Source organism: Camelina sativa, chromosome 3, assembly GCF_030686135.1.
Source record: "Camelina sativa cultivar CO46 ecotype springtype chromosome 3, ASM3068613v1".
In the NCBI taxonomy this organism is placed as follows: domain Eukaryota; kingdom Viridiplantae; phylum Streptophyta; class Magnoliopsida; order Brassicales; family Brassicaceae; genus Camelina; species Camelina sativa.
The window spans coordinates 4,425,626-4,441,847 of record NC_141882.1 but is presented as its reverse complement, the minus strand read 5'-3'; the positions used below and the strand labels follow the sequence as shown (position 1 = coordinate 4,441,847).

The 16,222-nt window shown below is 35.6% G+C and overlaps 2 protein-coding genes and 1 pseudogene across 13 annotated transcripts; all 3 read right to left on the bottom strand.

The window, feature by feature from the left end:
- Positions 1 to 157: 157 nt before the first annotated feature.
- On the bottom strand, positions 158 to 4,294 carry LOC104769846 (uncharacterized). Of its 6 annotated transcripts, XM_010494168.3 has the most exons (18): positions 3,867 to 4,294; positions 3,463 to 3,508; positions 3,223 to 3,311; positions 3,045 to 3,135; positions 2,850 to 2,951; positions 2,707 to 2,742; positions 2,514 to 2,624; positions 2,340 to 2,423; positions 2,135 to 2,253; positions 1,911 to 2,012; positions 1,696 to 1,812; positions 1,541 to 1,606; positions 1,385 to 1,451; positions 1,241 to 1,294; positions 962 to 1,057; positions 835 to 861; positions 683 to 718; positions 158 to 576 (listed from the first exon to the last, which is right to left on the bottom strand). In XM_010494168.3, the coding sequence occupies exons 4-18, from the start codon at positions 3,123 to 3,125 to the stop codon at positions 361 to 363; spliced, it is 1,314 nt and encodes a 437-aa protein (XP_010492470.1). In that variant the 5' UTR covers positions 3,126 to 3,135; positions 3,223 to 3,311; positions 3,463 to 3,508; positions 3,867 to 4,294; the 3' UTR covers positions 158 to 360. The 6 variants fall into 6 exon arrangements, with proteins under 6 accessions (XP_010492470.1, XP_087355132.1, XP_010492461.1 ...); XM_087499006.1 differs by lacking the exon at positions 3,045 to 3,135 and having other exon boundaries at positions 3,867 to 4,168; XM_010494159.3 differs by lacking the exon at positions 3,463 to 3,508 and having other exon boundaries at positions 3,867 to 4,158.
- A 1,356-nt stretch (positions 4,295 to 5,650) lies between these two features.
- Positions 5,651 to 12,217, bottom strand: LOC104769809 (katanin p80 WD40 repeat-containing subunit B1 homolog KTN80.1-like). Of its 7 annotated transcripts, none has more exons than XM_010494148.3 (19): positions 11,893 to 12,217; positions 11,369 to 11,499; positions 11,087 to 11,204; positions 10,706 to 10,932; positions 10,507 to 10,609; positions 10,305 to 10,375; positions 10,127 to 10,201; positions 9,889 to 10,032; positions 9,625 to 9,787; positions 8,662 to 9,144; positions 8,427 to 8,570; positions 8,151 to 8,207; positions 7,317 to 8,056; positions 7,104 to 7,217; positions 6,940 to 7,014; positions 6,744 to 6,856; positions 6,410 to 6,526; positions 6,248 to 6,316; positions 5,651 to 6,138 (listed from the first exon to the last, which is right to left on the bottom strand). In XM_010494148.3, exons 1-19 carry the CDS (start codon positions 11,915 to 11,917, stop codon positions 6,078 to 6,080), a joined length of 3,030 nt encoding a protein of 1,009 aa, XP_010492450.2. In that variant the 5' UTR covers positions 11,918 to 12,217; the 3' UTR covers positions 5,651 to 6,077. The 7 variants fall into 7 exon arrangements, with proteins under 7 accessions (XP_010492450.2, XP_087355110.1, XP_010492433.2 ...); XM_087498984.1 differs by having other exon boundaries at positions 10,706 to 10,937; positions 11,893 to 12,202; XM_010494131.3 differs by having other exon boundaries at positions 8,662 to 9,150; positions 11,893 to 12,202.
- Positions 12,218 to 15,141: 2,924 nt separating this feature from the next.
- On the bottom strand, positions 15,142 to 16,033 carry LOC147946575 (putative F-box/kelch-repeat protein At1g13200 pseudogene; annotated as a pseudogene).
- Between the last annotated feature and the right edge of the window lie 189 nt (positions 16,034 to 16,222).

Genomic DNA, 16,222 nt, shown 5'->3' with positions numbered 1-16,222 from the left:
CATTTTATATAGTTTCTGGTCCAACCAAGTCTCTCACTTGGAAATTGACTTTGCCTAAGTAAAAATACTTTTTTTTTTTTTTTTTTTTTTAATTATTCTTTTAACTTCAAAGACCTTTTCATTTGTATGATTGGTTCTGTTAAGGGAGAAGTGACACTTTTATTTGATTTAGAACTAATTGAGTGATGAAGATTAAAATGGACATGAGAGATTTTTATAATATCTCAATATGAACCAATTCAAAGAAAGCTATATCTTATATCCTAACTAAGGAAATTTCTAATAGTAAATTAATAACATTATTAAACTAATGAGATGAAGAAAACATTATCTATGTGTGTATAAAAAATCCTTCTTTTGCTATTTGTGTGTTGTTGATGTCTCTTGACTTCTCTTATGCTTTGCTCGGTGACTACTACCACCACCACGCCTTAATCTTCTGTTATTACCGTTACTCTTCCTTTTCGTCGCCATCGAGCTTGATGCCGACGGATCTATCCAGTTCTTGTCTTCCTCAACCGCTCTGTTCCATCTTTCTTTAAACGTTTGAAGCTCCCACGTTGACTGTCTCCTTATCTACTCAGTTTCACCAAATGACACAAACACTAATATGCTAAGCTTTCCCTGTTTATTGAACACATAACAAAAAAGAACTTGATCGAGAGTTCGTCTATTAACTCACCTCGGTTCTTGAATCAAAGGTTGTATGGCCTTGTCTCTTTAAATTAATATGGACACAAAAGATTATATCATAAAGGTGAGCGAGCACTCTTTTAGTTATTATAGACCAAAAGAATTGGAAATGGAGAATGTTTTTGCGTCGATAAGACTTACCTTGGTGCCAACATCACGAGCTGTGGTCTGCCAATATTATAAAACAACGGTTATACTAGAAAATTGTTTGGTCATCTCCGGATCAAAACAAGTGCTTTTTTATATATTCACTGTCTAAAGATTATACCTTCTTCTCAGAATGAACACTTTCACCTAACGTTTGAATGCCTTGGTGAAAGATATACTCGCTATCTACAATCCCTACGTTTTTCGTCCGGTCTCCCTACAGCATTCAAACCGGATCATGAATTAAAAGGCAATATGATAAGAAAGGCCAAACTATGCATATTTCAGAACTAGAACTGAGCTCTTAGAGCTACAAGGACTAGTTTGTTCATTGCAAAAAGATCATTAGTACCACATATACTGAATGAGAATTTGTGGTTTATGAAGAATACAAGATTACCTGTGCGCAATAGCCAAGTTTCATATCCATTCCCCATCCATGAACCAAATCATTCTACAAAAATCAAAAGCCAAAATGTCCGCAAATGAAAAATTACTAATTGGTCAGTTAACTTCTAGATAAACAACCGCAGGTGAAACTTACCTGTATAAGATTCCAAGTGCAAAACCAAGCAGCTTTCGAAAACACCGGAGCCATTCCTTCAACGAATCTACAAACAGAGGAAACAGAGCAAAATGTATTAATATCTACTGTATACATAGCCAACATTATTTATTACATGGCCAACCAAAACATTACCCTGTGCAAGGAGGATCTGCACTAGTATTAGAACACCTTTTAGTGCCTCTGTTGATGTAAACCCTCCTGCGTTTTTTAAACATCATGTTAATAATAAGTACCAAATGCATTGAAAACAAAAAGAACCAACACTCTCCTAAATGAACATCTTTAACCTGTGAAATTTCTTTGTTCTAGAACGGAGTGTGATCTTATGGTGTATTTCAGTCGAGTTATGGTCCAAAGCAGGTTGAGATATCTCCAGTCCCACTGATTTAACTATCTTCAAATACCTGCAGAAAAATAGTGTCACTTAGTTTTCTGACGCTCATGATTCCTTGTAGTAAAAGGACTATAGAGTATAGAGTAGGTTAGGAAAAACAAATTTAACCTCTCTGGATTGAAGTTCTCTACTCCAAGATCCTCGTCCCAAAGAAAAATATAATCATAAATCGATACAACATCCGGATGGAGAAATCGTTTCGCAAACCACCTAAAATCAAGAATGTTACACAGTTGAACATTAACATTGTTTCTATGTAATCTTCTTCAGAGATGGATGCATTAAATGAGGAAGCAGAACAATGGAGAAGAGAGAGTGAGGAAGATAACTACCATTTAGTCTGGTTTTGTGCAACTATATGAATGGCTTTTGAACTCCACGCTAGATCCCGCCATTTATCCATATTTCCATCATAATGGAAAAGAACAATCGTAAAATTCGCCGGAAGAAACTGAGACACAAGAGCTTTTCTGTTAAGAGGTATCTGTTTCTTCAATGCTTAGGATAAAGATCAACTCAAGCAAAGATTCCAAATACCTTCTTTACAAGAGCGTCAACATTACCCTTTTGCTTAATTCCTACGGGTATTGCCAACAAGTTACGGTTAGTCATTTCGACACCCTGTGTTAACAATCACAAACAAAACATCAGAAACTCCTCTAGCTACAGAGATCTTCTATTACATATCCTGCGATTCTTGGTGCCTCTAACCTTTGACCTCAGACTACTTCTAGACCAAAGAGGCTTTAGTTCAAGATCTGATCTAGGCTGTATGATTCCCTGAGGCAAGCCTTTTAATTTATTGTCAATTCCTTCAGATTCCTGAACACCATCCAACAAGTGAACTTTACATATCAAACAGGTAAATACGTAACAAATCAAGAGTACAAGACGAAAACGTTACCGTTGCCATGTCAAAAGGATAATCAGTTTCTTCTATCTGAAACAACAGTGTGGAAGTAAGAAAAGAGTTAACTAATCAAATAATCAAATGGCAACATCCAAAGAGATCAGACAGATAGAAATTGGTTCCAACATTATTATTACCTCAGTTCGTTCAAACTGAATATTTGTGGTTTTATACCAAAAGATCAAAAGTGCTGTACACATGAGAGCTATAAAGGGCTTCATTTTCCACCCTGATTTACTCTGCAGTTTTACACACCCGGATTCAAAGCTATACAGTTAGAATCCGGAACATAATCTGAGGTTATTCAAATAGTGAAACAAAGCTAATTGTACCACTTCTTGAGAATTGGTTCTTTTTTTAACAAGTGACTTCAGTGATTTGATCGACTTCATAGACGGCAAACCATGTTCCATTATCTATCAGCTACAGAATTAAAGAAACCAAATTCAACCTAAAAAGACTAGTTTTTGGCAGGGATTTTTAAAATCTTTCAAGAATCAGAAAACTCACCAGACTCCAAACTGCCTTTGTGTTCTCTCTCAAGAACAGAGAACAAGAGACTGATTTATTTAAAGACCATGCATGTGACTTATCTCAGTCTGAATATACACAAGAAAAGGAATCACATTTAGAACCAACATTACAAAAAAGAGAACTACTAATATTACACACTAAGCAATTGAATGCATAAAAACAGCAGAAGCAAGAGAGATGAGCTTCTCTCAGGTTGTGTTACAAAAGAAGCTCTACCTAAGAAGACGACGAAAATCACCTGGGACCCGAGAAAGCGAAGCGGCTAAGCAAATTTTTTTAACAAGAAAAAAAAAGGAAAAAAATAATTAATTGTTTTTAGATCTAACGCAGAGTAAGTTACACGAGGATTTTTAAAAAAGCTCTCATTGATTACAAAAAATTTATTGACAAGCTAAATAAGAAACGGAATACTAATATATATTGCAAAACCTCTCTCTCTTTTGTTTGCGAGAAAATACAGAGTCTTGGTTCCTAATAGCGGATTTAAAATCGACAAAAGTCAAAATGATGAAACTGATTTGTGTCAGAAAGATAGGATCTTTAGTTACAAGAGACACAAATTTAGAGACCCCTATAAAACAAATAATAAAACAGAGAAGGAGATGGAAAATTCAGAAAACCTGAAGCATGCAGAATCACTCTGTGTAAATGAAAAAGTAGAACAAGACAAGAGAAGCCAAGCTCGGGAAGAAGAAAGAGAGAAGAAGAGTTTTTGATTTGTGTTTTGCTTTGCATGAAAGGAAGGAGGACCAAATTATTTGGGGGATATTTTTATAGCCACGAATACGATTATTAGTTTCTGTTATCTTTCGATCTATATTGATACGAAACAAAACTAAAACCTAATATAACAGATATTTTTTTGCTTAATGAATCGGGTTAACAGCATAATAATAGTAACTAATAAGAGTCAAATAATAATAACTAGATAAAGAAATAAATATAAATATAAAAGCAAAAAAAAATATCTTTTATACTGTATTAAAGTTAGCAGCTCGACTCGTGTCCTCCTACTCTCTCCTATATGTCAAATACTTTTTAGAAGGTTGACAACAAATAAGATAAGATAATCTTACTTACTTTTGAAATTTTTTGGATTCTTCTCCACCTAATACTGATAGACTTTTTGTATACTCTCTCTTATTATCTTCTTATCATAATAATATCTGATATTTATATTTTATAATTATGGAATATGTGTTTATACAGATAATAAATGATGTTTTACCTTTTGAAACAAAATTTAAATAAAGGATTTTTGTTTTCTATGTATTAAAAACTAGACAGTTATAGATAGAGATCTGATTTACAGTTGTGAAAATTTTGATATAGTAGAAAATAAAACTAACTAATAAATATTAGTTGTCAAAAAAATAAAAAAATATTAAAAAAAACAATTTTACATGTTTTGCGTTCTTCCATAATGTTACAATTACTTCAATGAGACAAGAGTGTCTGTAGTTTTACTCCTTACGCAACTCCAAAACCCAATAAGTTTTCTTCTTCTTGGTTTCTGCAACCTATGCGACTTGCTTGCTTATACAGATGCTCATTCCTAATTCTTCTTTACGTTTTCACTTTTTTTTTTTTTTTTTTGTAGATTGTTTTCGTTTCGTCTAGATACTGTTTAGATTCATTCTTTTACCGAAATATTTTCTAAATTTCAAACAATTTTCGGTTCGATTTGGATATTCTTCGGTTTGATTATAGTATGATTATTGAATTTTAAATAATGTAACGTTTGGATAAACATCGCTCCATAGTTGAGCAATCAACGCTTGGATTATGATTTATATACTTTATATATTTGTTTGTTTGTACGTTTAACATATGATTGTAACATAGAAGAAGGTACTCAGGTAGCATCAAATATTAAAACAAATAAGAAAAAAGTTTGAAAAAAATTCCCAAAACAACGAAAGGGTTAAAATGTTAAGACTAAATCCTTCTCAAACGTGTGAGGAGTTTATAATTTTTAGTTAGTAAGGAAAAGAATTACAAAGTTTGCAAGTTTGTCAAAGATATTTATATGGTTAACAGGTGACTTTTATCATAAATAAAACTCATGTAAGACGTTAGTGATTAAAGAAAACCCCAAAGTGGTGAAAAGGTAAGACTAATGTTTTCGAATAACCCAAAATGGAAGAGTTGTAACGCTTTCAATTGATTAAAAGAATGTACAACGGCATAAACTTGTTAATTTACCCCACTGTTAAGCAATTACTGAAATATTAATGCAAGGTGTCCCCTCTTTTGTTAGTTGTTAGTTGTTACCAAAGGACAAAAGTATAATGGAAAATGACACTACACAACACATAGCGATTGGTTCGGTTAGAGCTACCATTTTGGCTGTCAATTACGTAAATGCTGATTGATATATACAATTGCATATTGCAAATTGTTGTTTTGTGTGTCAAAAGTTTATAGAATATGAATTACCAGTTAAGTTGTAGAATATATATTAGACAAATAAGAAGACTACACAAACCCATTGCTAAGGCAGGCATTAGCACATCATCAGTTAGGAAACTAAACTTAGAATTACATCAATATGAGTTGCAGTTCCACGGAATAACAACAAATCAAGAATTGAAGCTACTTAGGCCAAAAAATGATTTACAACAACCATTAGCTTCCAAGTATTTCTTCTGGGACTATATAGCTCCTTCCTGCAGGCTGCAGGCAGCAGCAGAAGACTCTGCCTCTCTCTATGATATATGAATCCGTATATATAAAAACCTCGGTGAGATTGGACACAAGACGCTTCTTGTCAATGTACATTACAACCACTTGCCGAGCAGTTATATGATTATTGATGGTTTTGCCTGTGGCTATGGCTCTTGAAGAACTAGGTTTAGTTCTTGAGCCTTTCTAGTTATTAGACCGCCTCTTCTGTATTCAGACCGAAGGAAAGAGAGCCGACACAAGGGAAATAAGCAAACGAATCCGCCAAAACTATTCATTAAGAAGTTGATGAAAGCAGGATGCTTAGGATGTTTACCTTGCGAGAACTGGAAGAATCCTTTGAATCTTGTGCAATCCCGCAGAACATAATTGGCAGATTTGTAGCCTGCAATATTGTGGTTTATTTCCTTTTCTTGGTAAATGAGAAATAACTTAGCAAACTACTTGTAGTTCCAGAGAGAGGCGTGAACTCGAGTACCTTTCATCTGCATGAAGATCAACGCCGACAATTCGTGGAGCTGAGACAGTTGAGCGTATAACTGTACCGAACACTGCTACAAGTTTCAAGAGCATATCCAAGGAGACATTTACCGGCCTGCACAATCATGCAACTATCTCAGATTTAACAATACAACAGATAAAATGCATGAGTCGATAAGAATCTGTTTCTTCTTTCCTCTGTCATAAAACCGGAGGACTAATGATTTTACCATTTGAACTGACAATATTTATCAGCAAATCGGTCTTACTGCGTTACAGCTCAACCGCAGAAAAATATGTTCTAAGGTGGAATTACCATAAAATATGTTTACCTCTCTGTCCTGCTACCCAATAAGCTTGTGAGGACAGGAACCAATTGAGAAAACATATCCAATGTGAGAATTTCTATTTTGTCGGTTAGAATACTGATCACATCTGCTTGAACCTGTCCCGGTATCTATGAGTTAGCTTATCTAAACATCCAAACATCAAAGAAAAAGTAATCTACTGAGAATCTGAGATACTCACAGACTGATCTGTCAGCTTTCTCAATGCACCGATGGCACCTTTAACATCGTTACGATCCCAAAAATGTCTTACAATCTACATGTTGAGAAGTCAACCACTTGCAAATTAATACTACAACAAATAATGGTCAGGAAAAATAACAGAAAAGAAACAAGAATGCTTACTTGTAACTTCGCCAACCTCGATTGAAGAGTGCTTAAGAACTCATCATGAGTTTGCATTAGAGTATCAGTGATTTCACTATCTTTTTCACTTTCAGATATTTGAGGCTCTTCCTTCTGCACAAACCAAAAAAATTGATTACGTCTGTCATACAATACTCTTTCAAGGAAAAAAAACTGTCACCCTAGTTGCTACGGCTAATCATTACAACGTACCTGCGGTAAGTTCTCGCAAGCTGGTTGTATTTGTGCTACATGTGTCTCATCCAGCGCCATATCGGCCACCTGATCAATCACAGTTGGTGTAGCCAGCATTTGAGTTGGACTAACTCGGTGCCTGGATGCTATATGGGATGTATCAGATGTCACATAATCAGACTGATTTAGTTTTGTGGGCATTACACGGGCTGGAGAAATCCTAGATGGACGTGATGATGTTACAGGAAACTCATTAGATGTCATGTCCATTGCCTGACTGAGTGACGTATGCTTTACTCGTGCTGAAGAAGTCCTGCGTGGTCGCCTTGATGTTACAGAAGCCTCATTAGATGCGTTATTTGTCGCCTGATTGATTGTCACAGGCAATCTCCGGGATGGAGAAGTTCTAGATTGTTGTGTTAATGTTACAGAAGGCTCATCATATGTGACACTAGTAGCTTGACTGAATATCACTGGAACGGAAGATGTCCTAGCTGGTTGTGTTAAAGGAGGCTCATTAGATGTCATGTTACTATCCCGATTGAGAACAATAGGCATTACTCTGGCTGGAGTACTCCTAGCTCGTCGTGTTGATATTACAGCAGTTTGTCCTGTCTGTCTTGATGTTGTATGCGGATCTTCCTGCACCGCATTACTGTTTTGAGCTATGGTGGTACTGGCTGCTTCGGTATGAGTACTTTTTTCTCCTCTCTCAAACTTCTCAACCAACGAGCGTGTCCTCCCTGAGACAACTTTGACTGCAAACATAAAAATTTAAAGGGAAACTATAACCAGCCAACTTAAATGGTTACCAAAGAAAAACAAAAACATAAATAGTTCTGAACTCCTAACCTCCTCCAACAATCTTCATGGGATTTAATTCTCTGCTGCCTCCAGGGTGTTCAGTGTCTACATGAAAGAAATTTTTATGCCAACCAATTAGTAATTGATTGTTTCCGCAAAACCAAGTAAGTGAACCATAACAGACTACAGATGATGAACAATTTGAAGTAAATTCAATTCTATTCTATTTGACAGAGTGCAAAACACGAAGCCAATCACACTTTCTTAGCAGAAAATGCTCAATTAGTCATTTCGATTTTGAATCCTCTTTACATAAGTTTTTACCTGTAGGCAAGTCACGGTCTCTAGAGTGCTCCAACCCACTTTTGTTGTTATCAGAAGTCCCAGAATCAACAGATATTGCTCGTCTTGACTCATGATACTCGCTATTCGATGACCTTTGTACACGAGGTGGTTTAAGAAGCATACCTGAGGCAAGGTTGCAGAGATTTTCTAAGATAAATTAAATATGTGACAGCTAAAGTTTAATTAAAATTAAGTCTGAGAATAGGGAATCTACGATTCGTTTCATCAGTTGGTGATTCCGATGATAAAACTTTTTCAAACTTGTCTGTAATACCCTTGATGGTAGACTCTTCCGCATCAAATGGTTTACTACCACTCTGTTCTGAAAGGAACACACTTTGAGTGTGTGGCTCCTCTTGAACATCCAATCCGCTGTTCTTTCGAGTTCTGGATTGAACAACCACGGACTCCTTTGAATTTTCAAACTTTGCTAGCGCCTTTCTTACATGAGCTGGTCCTAGCAACATACCCGATTTAGTTCTTGAGAAAGTGATAGATTCCCTTTCTGGACAAGAAGATTCCTCTCCACAATCACTATCCCGAGATACAACACTACGCATACTAGAATACTTATCTCCTGTTTGTCCAAAATATGTTGCATCCTGCTTCTCACTCGCCATAGTAGCTACTTTTCCTGATTCCAAAGGCAATGTCACTTTCAGAGATCCTGTATTTTGCGCAACATTCAAATTTCCACCTGTGGCTTTAAACAAAGAGAGTTCAAATCAGACAAAACATAAGGAATGAGCACACATAAGTGAATGACATAGAAAAATTATGATCTGGTCCATAAACGAACATCATAGCCAAAGCCAAAAAGTCACATGCCATTTTCACCAAGTATAGTCTAAAGAGTAAAGACTACTTTGTTTCATGCAGTAAGGTATAAACAAAGAATTCCATGGCATTATATTTGTGACAACAAGCTTAAAGTCTAGATACCTTTCTTTGTTGCTGATCACAAGAGTTCCTACTACAGTTGCAAATGTCTACATTAAGAACACTTCTGACTAAGTCAAATAACTTTTTCAAGCATTCATTCAGGTGCCAAGATAGCAAACTATATAACCCTCTCACATCAGATGTAATTTATACTGACAGATGGAGGTCTAGCATAGATCCGTCATACCAAACTTGAAAGAACAAGAGCGTAAAAGCAAAATTAACATTCACTCACAGTCAACATATATGTTCTTTATCTCTCTTGTCTCATAATCTGGGGATGAACTGCACCTTGGACCACTTCCCATTCTCTCTGACGACTGATCATCCAAGAGACTGAATCTTTTCACCATGCTTCCTTTCTTATCCTCAGATCCAGCTTCATATGGCTCAAGTTGCTGCATAAAACAAAAGGAAAAAGGAAATTAACGCAGTCTTGTTTAAAACGTTCAAGTTTCATTTTTCACATAGGTATGGACAATCACATTAGGTTACATACCGATATATCTGAGACCCAAATCCCAATAGAATTTCGGTAATATGAACAACCAATGAACTTTCCTCCATTGATGCATAAGTCACCAAGTGTTGACCATCCCATATCAGCACCATCCCGGCAAATCACTGGTTCCCATGAATAAACCTGCATTATGAGCATGAACTTATGGTATCAATATTTGCCTCTGGACATAACCTAAGTTGTATAGTTGATCACAATTCACAAAGACAGTCAAAACCTTTAAGGCATCATCCAATCCACAGAAAAGAGTTTGCCCATCTGGATGAAAAGTGATTGCACGAACTCCAGTAGCCTGTGAAAAAATGGACACCACGTGGCAGGAAGAAGGTTGACAATAGTGAACCAAATGCTAAATCAAGACAGACAGATTAATAACAAAAGACAAGGTCAGGTACCTCTGGTCTAGTAGATCCAATCAGTTCAAACGTTTCCAAATCCCAGAATTTCACAGTCCTGTCAGCAGAACCTGAATGCGAAAGGGCAGTATATGAAGTCAGAAAACCTCAAAACAAGCCTTGTGGATGTAAAATAGGAAACTATCATGCTGCCACCACTTTAGCCCCAAAACGCCTAAAAAGAAAAATCAAAAACTCATACCTGTGGCTAGGAGAAACTCAAGCGGATGGAAGTCTAGGGAACAGATAGGTCCTTCATGAAACTTAAACTCATGCAAGAGCTTTCCAGCAGTCAAATCCCATACCTAATGAGTACAACAATAAAAAGGAAAATGTTAAGAACAATCATTAGGGAACAAAACAATGACACAAGCTCCACTTGTTGATATTGCTACTCTCACCTTTACAACATTGTCAAGTCCTCCAGAAACTACCCAACGACCATCAGGACTAAACTTGATAGTGGTAATGCCACGATTATGACCCTTGTATGTTTGGATGCACCCCTTCTTTCTGGTATCCCAAACTCTTAGATTTGTGTCACTGGATCCGGATGCAAGAAATTCACCAAATGGATGAAACTCAACAGCAGAACAGTTGGCTCTATGTCCAGTAAAAGCTCGAACCACTACACTTCAAGAGCACGAATGAATATATTAGACCTCATAATCTGAAACAAACCCATCAATCACAGTACTTCAAAATTCCCCCAGACAATATCACCAGTGCCTCTAATATAATCTCTGGGATATTAAATGAGAAGAGAAATCAATCAGCTTTACTCTTTGCTTCTTGTAGATCCCACAGCTTTATCACACCTGAAGAAGCTCCAGCTAGCACCAAAACTTCTTTCGAGTTGAAAGCTACTGAGTCAACTGCGCTTGTATGCCCACAAAGACTCTGCCAACAACACGGGAAAGAAAATATCATCATTCTTCTTCTACCTAGACAAAATGTAGAAAAGTAATGGCTATAAAAGAACAAAGTCAAAACCTTTTGAAATGCAGATGAAGACCAACGAAGATGAAGAAATTACAAAAAGAGAGAAATGAGAAATTACATACCATTAGCGAAGTGGTCTTGCCGATAGACCAAAGGTTGACCTTATAATCATCTCCACCGGTTAGAAGGAGACGTGATGTCTTCTTTCCGATACTTAGGCAATTCACATTTCCAGAATGTGCCACAAACTCCTCTAATTTCGATAATCAAAGTCAAGAACAAACCGATATAGCTATATTACAGACAAATCAATATCAAAGACAAACAGAGAAAATCCAAAAGCAATGTCTTTTTTTTGTCTTCTATCATCTGATCTCCGTTTGTTTTTGAGATGACAGAGGTAGAGATTATAACCCATAAGAAATTTCATGAAAAAATTCAAACTTGTTAAATAACAAATTACCACCAAAAAAAAAAAAAAAAAGAAGGAACATAAAAACCCCACCACCAAACCAAATGCAGATAAACCCTAATGCTACAGTGGTATAACTTCCCCAAGTTCCCTTTCTAAAGTTTGTTTCTTTTTGTATTCAGGTTTAAGTTTCCAATAATGTATATGTCACTAAAGAAGACTATAAAAGGATACGCAAGTTATAACCACGATTCGCCATGTTCTACTCGATTTCAGTAGATTCATACGACGATTGCATAGGAAGAAGAAGAAGAAGAAGCTGAGACTAAAATCTCCTCGGAAAAAATTCAAATGTGACTAGACGACAAGACAGAGTTGAAGGTTTCTCGGAGATTGAAAAAAAAAAATAGAAACTTGAGTCAAGGAGAGATTGCTTCTTCTGAGATTACAAATTAAAAGAGGAAGCAAACGAGAAAGAAGAGACTTTTTTGAAAGAGTGGCACGAGAGCAAAGCTAGCAAGACGAGGAGATTAAAAAAAAAGGTAAAGGGAAGAACTTTTCTTTGAACCTTTTACAGATTCTGTCATTTTCAATTTTCAGTTTTTGTTTTTGTTTTTGTTTTTTTTTTTCTTTTTTGTCATCTGGATTTTATTGATAAAGAGTAAGGATATAAGTTGAAATTACAATATTCCGCGGACTACCAAATGTACCCAGAATCATTAGCCCAAACGAGGGAAGCAAAGTCCCAAAAACAGGGACTCTGATTAAAACAAACTCATAAGCAAACATCTAAAGATGAGCAAAAATTTTGGAGAGAATGAAACTTAAACACTATAATTGAACAAAGGCACGAGAGACTCCCGCAAAACTTCTCTATAGAACATTTAACGCCGGAAGCACCAATAAAGCCGGAAAGACCTCAATCGAAGCCAAACCAAAAGCAGACCAGCAGAGACGCAAGCAAGATACCAACGCGACCAAAGACACGAATATAACTACCCAAACACCTCAACAACCAAACTATGAGAGCAAGAAACCCTAGGGACAAAGAAAAACCTTGAAATCGACTGGAGATAAGCCACGCAAGATCAACTGTTCTTACATGCGGACCTTCGTCGATCCAGTTTCAGCCACCTACAAACATAAAACCGATGACATCCTTACAAGAGAAGAACTAAAGAACGAAACCACTGCTTCGACTAAAACCTAACTCCAAAATTTCAATTTTTGTTTAAGAAAAACATTTTTGGTTGTTGTGTTTTATTTTCATCTTATTTATTATTTACGTCATTAATTATACAAATCGTTGAAAATTTCAGAGTATGGATTGACGAAAGTACCCTTCGTTCGTCATACTAATCTTATTTATTTGCGTCGTTAATTACACAAATCGTCGACAACTTCAAAGACATACCGTATGAGAATTTCAGTCAATCACAATTAGATTGCAATGAATATAATACTCGTCAACTAATTCCATTTTCATATAACCCAACTACAACGATTTTAGTTAAGATTTGAATGTCATACCAGCTCTTACATTGAAACAATCAATACACGGATGCAATCTACAACTAGATCATAGTAAATGAAAAAAAAACTACCAGTGCTCTACCAGTATGATTTGTATATATAGTACTTAATTTTTTTTTTTTTTCAGGCAGACATATACACTGAACGTTTCAATTAGTTAACCAAGTTTGGTTGTGGCTAGTTAATTGATCACAAACTCGGAATATGTTGAATTAATCATTGTTATGAAAGTTGCTAGAATGTTTTGAATGGTTTGTGTGTTACTGGTTTTGTTCTACGTACGGCATGTGTTTGGGTTTAAACGTTAAGTTTCTTGTCGATTATGTTAATATAACCAAAGTAATGTTTTCAAATTATAAATGCAAATCTTAAATGGAAACAAGCAAACGCTAATAAAAATAATAATAAAAAATCAAGGTAAAATGAATCGTGGTTCCTAGCTAAAGTAATATTGGTGGAGATCAAAGTCGAGCTCCTGGTTGGTATGATCTGTAGCATTTGCTTATATTGTATTAAAGTGAATTGGTTAGTTAAAAATTATCAGGTTCGTTGTTATTATTTGTTTCTTTTTCGGACGTTATCACAACATGATCTAGAAGTGCTTCCCATGTTTTGGTGTTTTAAGCGTTCTTGTACAACTATGGTCAATCTCAATCAACAACTTTATTTGGTGGCATAAAAAAACAAGAAAAGATGATTTACACTTCTTTCTTTAAGAAATGTTTGGTACTTATGATTGGCATAAAAACTGAAAATTAATTCAAACCAAACTTTTGATTTCTGAATGTTATTTGGAAATTATCCCATGGATGCAAACTTTAAGGATTTTAAAAGTGCAACTTATTATCGAGTAAGAAAGCTCTATTTCGGAAAGTGTTACATTAGCGGATTCAAACTCTATTTCAAAACTTTATATTTAATATATCTCAGGTTTTTTTAAAAAATCACATTCATTTTCGTTAAAAGTTTACATTTACTTTAAAAGAAAGAACTAGAATTCTATTAAGTTTTTTGTATATATAGAACGTGATGATGATAATATTAGTCTTAAATATTTTCTATCATGTTTACTGTTTTATTTGATATTCCAAATCTCCAACTGTACTGTTTTATTGGTTGAATTTTGAAAGATGAATGAAGCTCAAGGGTTGAAATGTAGCATTTCCAACAAAAGTATTAACATAAAAGAAGCAGAATGTTTGGAAAAAAAAAAAAGAAGCATAAGGAAAATATGGGGGTCTTCAATAATTGAATATCAAAAAAAAAAAAAAACTATATTAGTCAAATATATTCCCGCCATTATTAATAGACTATGATCGGAGTCTCGGAGAAACGAACACGCACAAAATGAAAAATACGACGCAAGCCCAATCCGGAGCTAAAACTTTGATGCAAAAGCTTTAGACATCAAAAGATAATTAACAATTTATGAGGCATCAATTTTTTAAAATTCGTGGTGGTATTATGTTACAAAATTACAATATGTTGTAAACAAAATTCTTAGTGTTTTGTTAGTGGGCCAAAATATCTTCTTTTTTTGTGTGTGTTTTAGGCATAATATACACTTGGGCTATAGCCAGCGCTGATACGACGATAACCGAGGTATGGGCATAAAGAAAATAAAACTCCTTGCTTTGAATAGCTATCCCTAGTTACATACTTACATTACATGCATTTGCACGTCATTTTTAGTTTTCACCTTGAATAAAATTTGAACTCATTATTAGCCAATAGCCATAAACGAGAATCGAAACTAACCAACTTCTCTCTCCGAGTAAATGTGATCCTAACTCCTAAGCGTAAATCAAAGTTAACATCTCGTTGGCGTTGTAGACTATGCTGTGATGTGATAGCAATCTTGGGTAAAAATCAAAATATGGGTCAATGTGGGAGTAAAAAATCAAATTATGTGTGATGTAAGGTGTAAATATCCAAGGTGGTAGGTTTGTTTTAGATATGCGAAATCAAACTTTGAATACAAGGAACTTTTCTCTTAGACCAAGGATGTTGGAAAAATGAAGCTAGAGACTTTGTTAGGGGATCATATTTGACCAGACCGCGAGAATAGCGATGTGAGAGCAGGATCTTCTTGTCCTTGCATACTGCCACCGGTGTAGATTGATCATCCAAATCCTTGCTACTCCAGTCATATTCACCACGAAACTGAGTCCGCGAAGAAGAACAAGAAAGCAAATCTATTATATAAATCTTCTCCCATGACTCTTCTGATGATTTCATCCTCCAAATATCTTGGACCAACGTATTCAATTCTCTTTTTGACATGCACAAATCATTATCCAAAGTGCACATGTCAATATACCTCGGATCTGAATCAGCAATAGCCGGGTTAATCTTAGGCAGAAACCGGAATGAATCAGTACGAATATCCAAGCAGAATAACCTAAAACCAAGGTCTTTGTCTGGACGAGGTATTACTTTTAGTTTTAGGTGATCTTCGTCAGCGATCACCATAACTCTAGGATGATCCACGCGTGATCGTTCGGCTATCTCCAAGTGTCTCTCTGCAAAAGAGCGAGACCCGATGGTCGATCTCCATTGTTTCGAGAGAGACTTAAGTCGGAATAGTGCTTTCACCGGAAACCGCAAGAAGATTTCCTCAACAACGTCGATTGGCAAAGATGATGGAGCAGTCACTGGCTTCTCGTTTCTTCTTCTTCTTCTTCTTTTAATTGTTCTTCTCTTTCTCTTTCGTCGTGTTGAGGATGCAATCACCACTCGCTTCTCTGCCTCCTCCATCAGAATTGCTCTCTCTTTCTCTCTCTCCAAAAATACTTATCTCTTGACGGCATGAGAGGAACTAAATAAAACATTTAATTCTCTAGATCTCTCATTACTTGTCGAATGTATCTTTCCATAAGTAAAATTATACATTTTCCATAACTATTCGATACTTTCCATCATTACGATCGATTCTTTCATCGAGAACCTCTAGTTTAGGAAACTAGGTTAATTACTCATCCCTTTATAAATATAAGCGTGCGTTAAAAAAATTCTTCCCATTGCAATTCTC

Excerpts from the sequence above, each read along its gene's own strand:
- LOC104769846 (XM_010494168.3), bottom strand. The coding sequence starts at position 3,125 with ATGGAACATGGTTTGCCGTCTATGAAGTCGATCAAATCACTGAAGTCA. Across the intron at positions 2,254-2,339 it reads TTGACGCTCTTGTAAAGAAG|TTTCTTCCGGCGAATTTTAC; the intron begins GTATTTGGAATC and ends CTTGTGTCTCAG. Across the intron at positions 1,452-1,540 it reads GCAGATCCTCCTTGCACAGG|ATTCGTTGAAGGAATGGCTC; the intron begins GTAATGTTTTGG and ends CTCTGTTTGTAG.
- LOC104769809 (XM_010494131.3), bottom strand. The coding sequence starts at position 11,917 with ATGGCGAATCGTGGTTATAACTTGC. Across the intron at positions 8,571-8,661 it reads ACCAACTGATGAAACGAATC|GTATGCTTCTTAAACCACCT; the intron begins GTAGATTCCCTA and ends ACCTTGCCTCAG. Across the intron at positions 6,857-6,939 it reads GAAAGCTGACAGATCAGTCT|GTTCAAGCAGATGTGATCAG; the intron begins GTGAGTATCTCA and ends ATACCGGGACAG.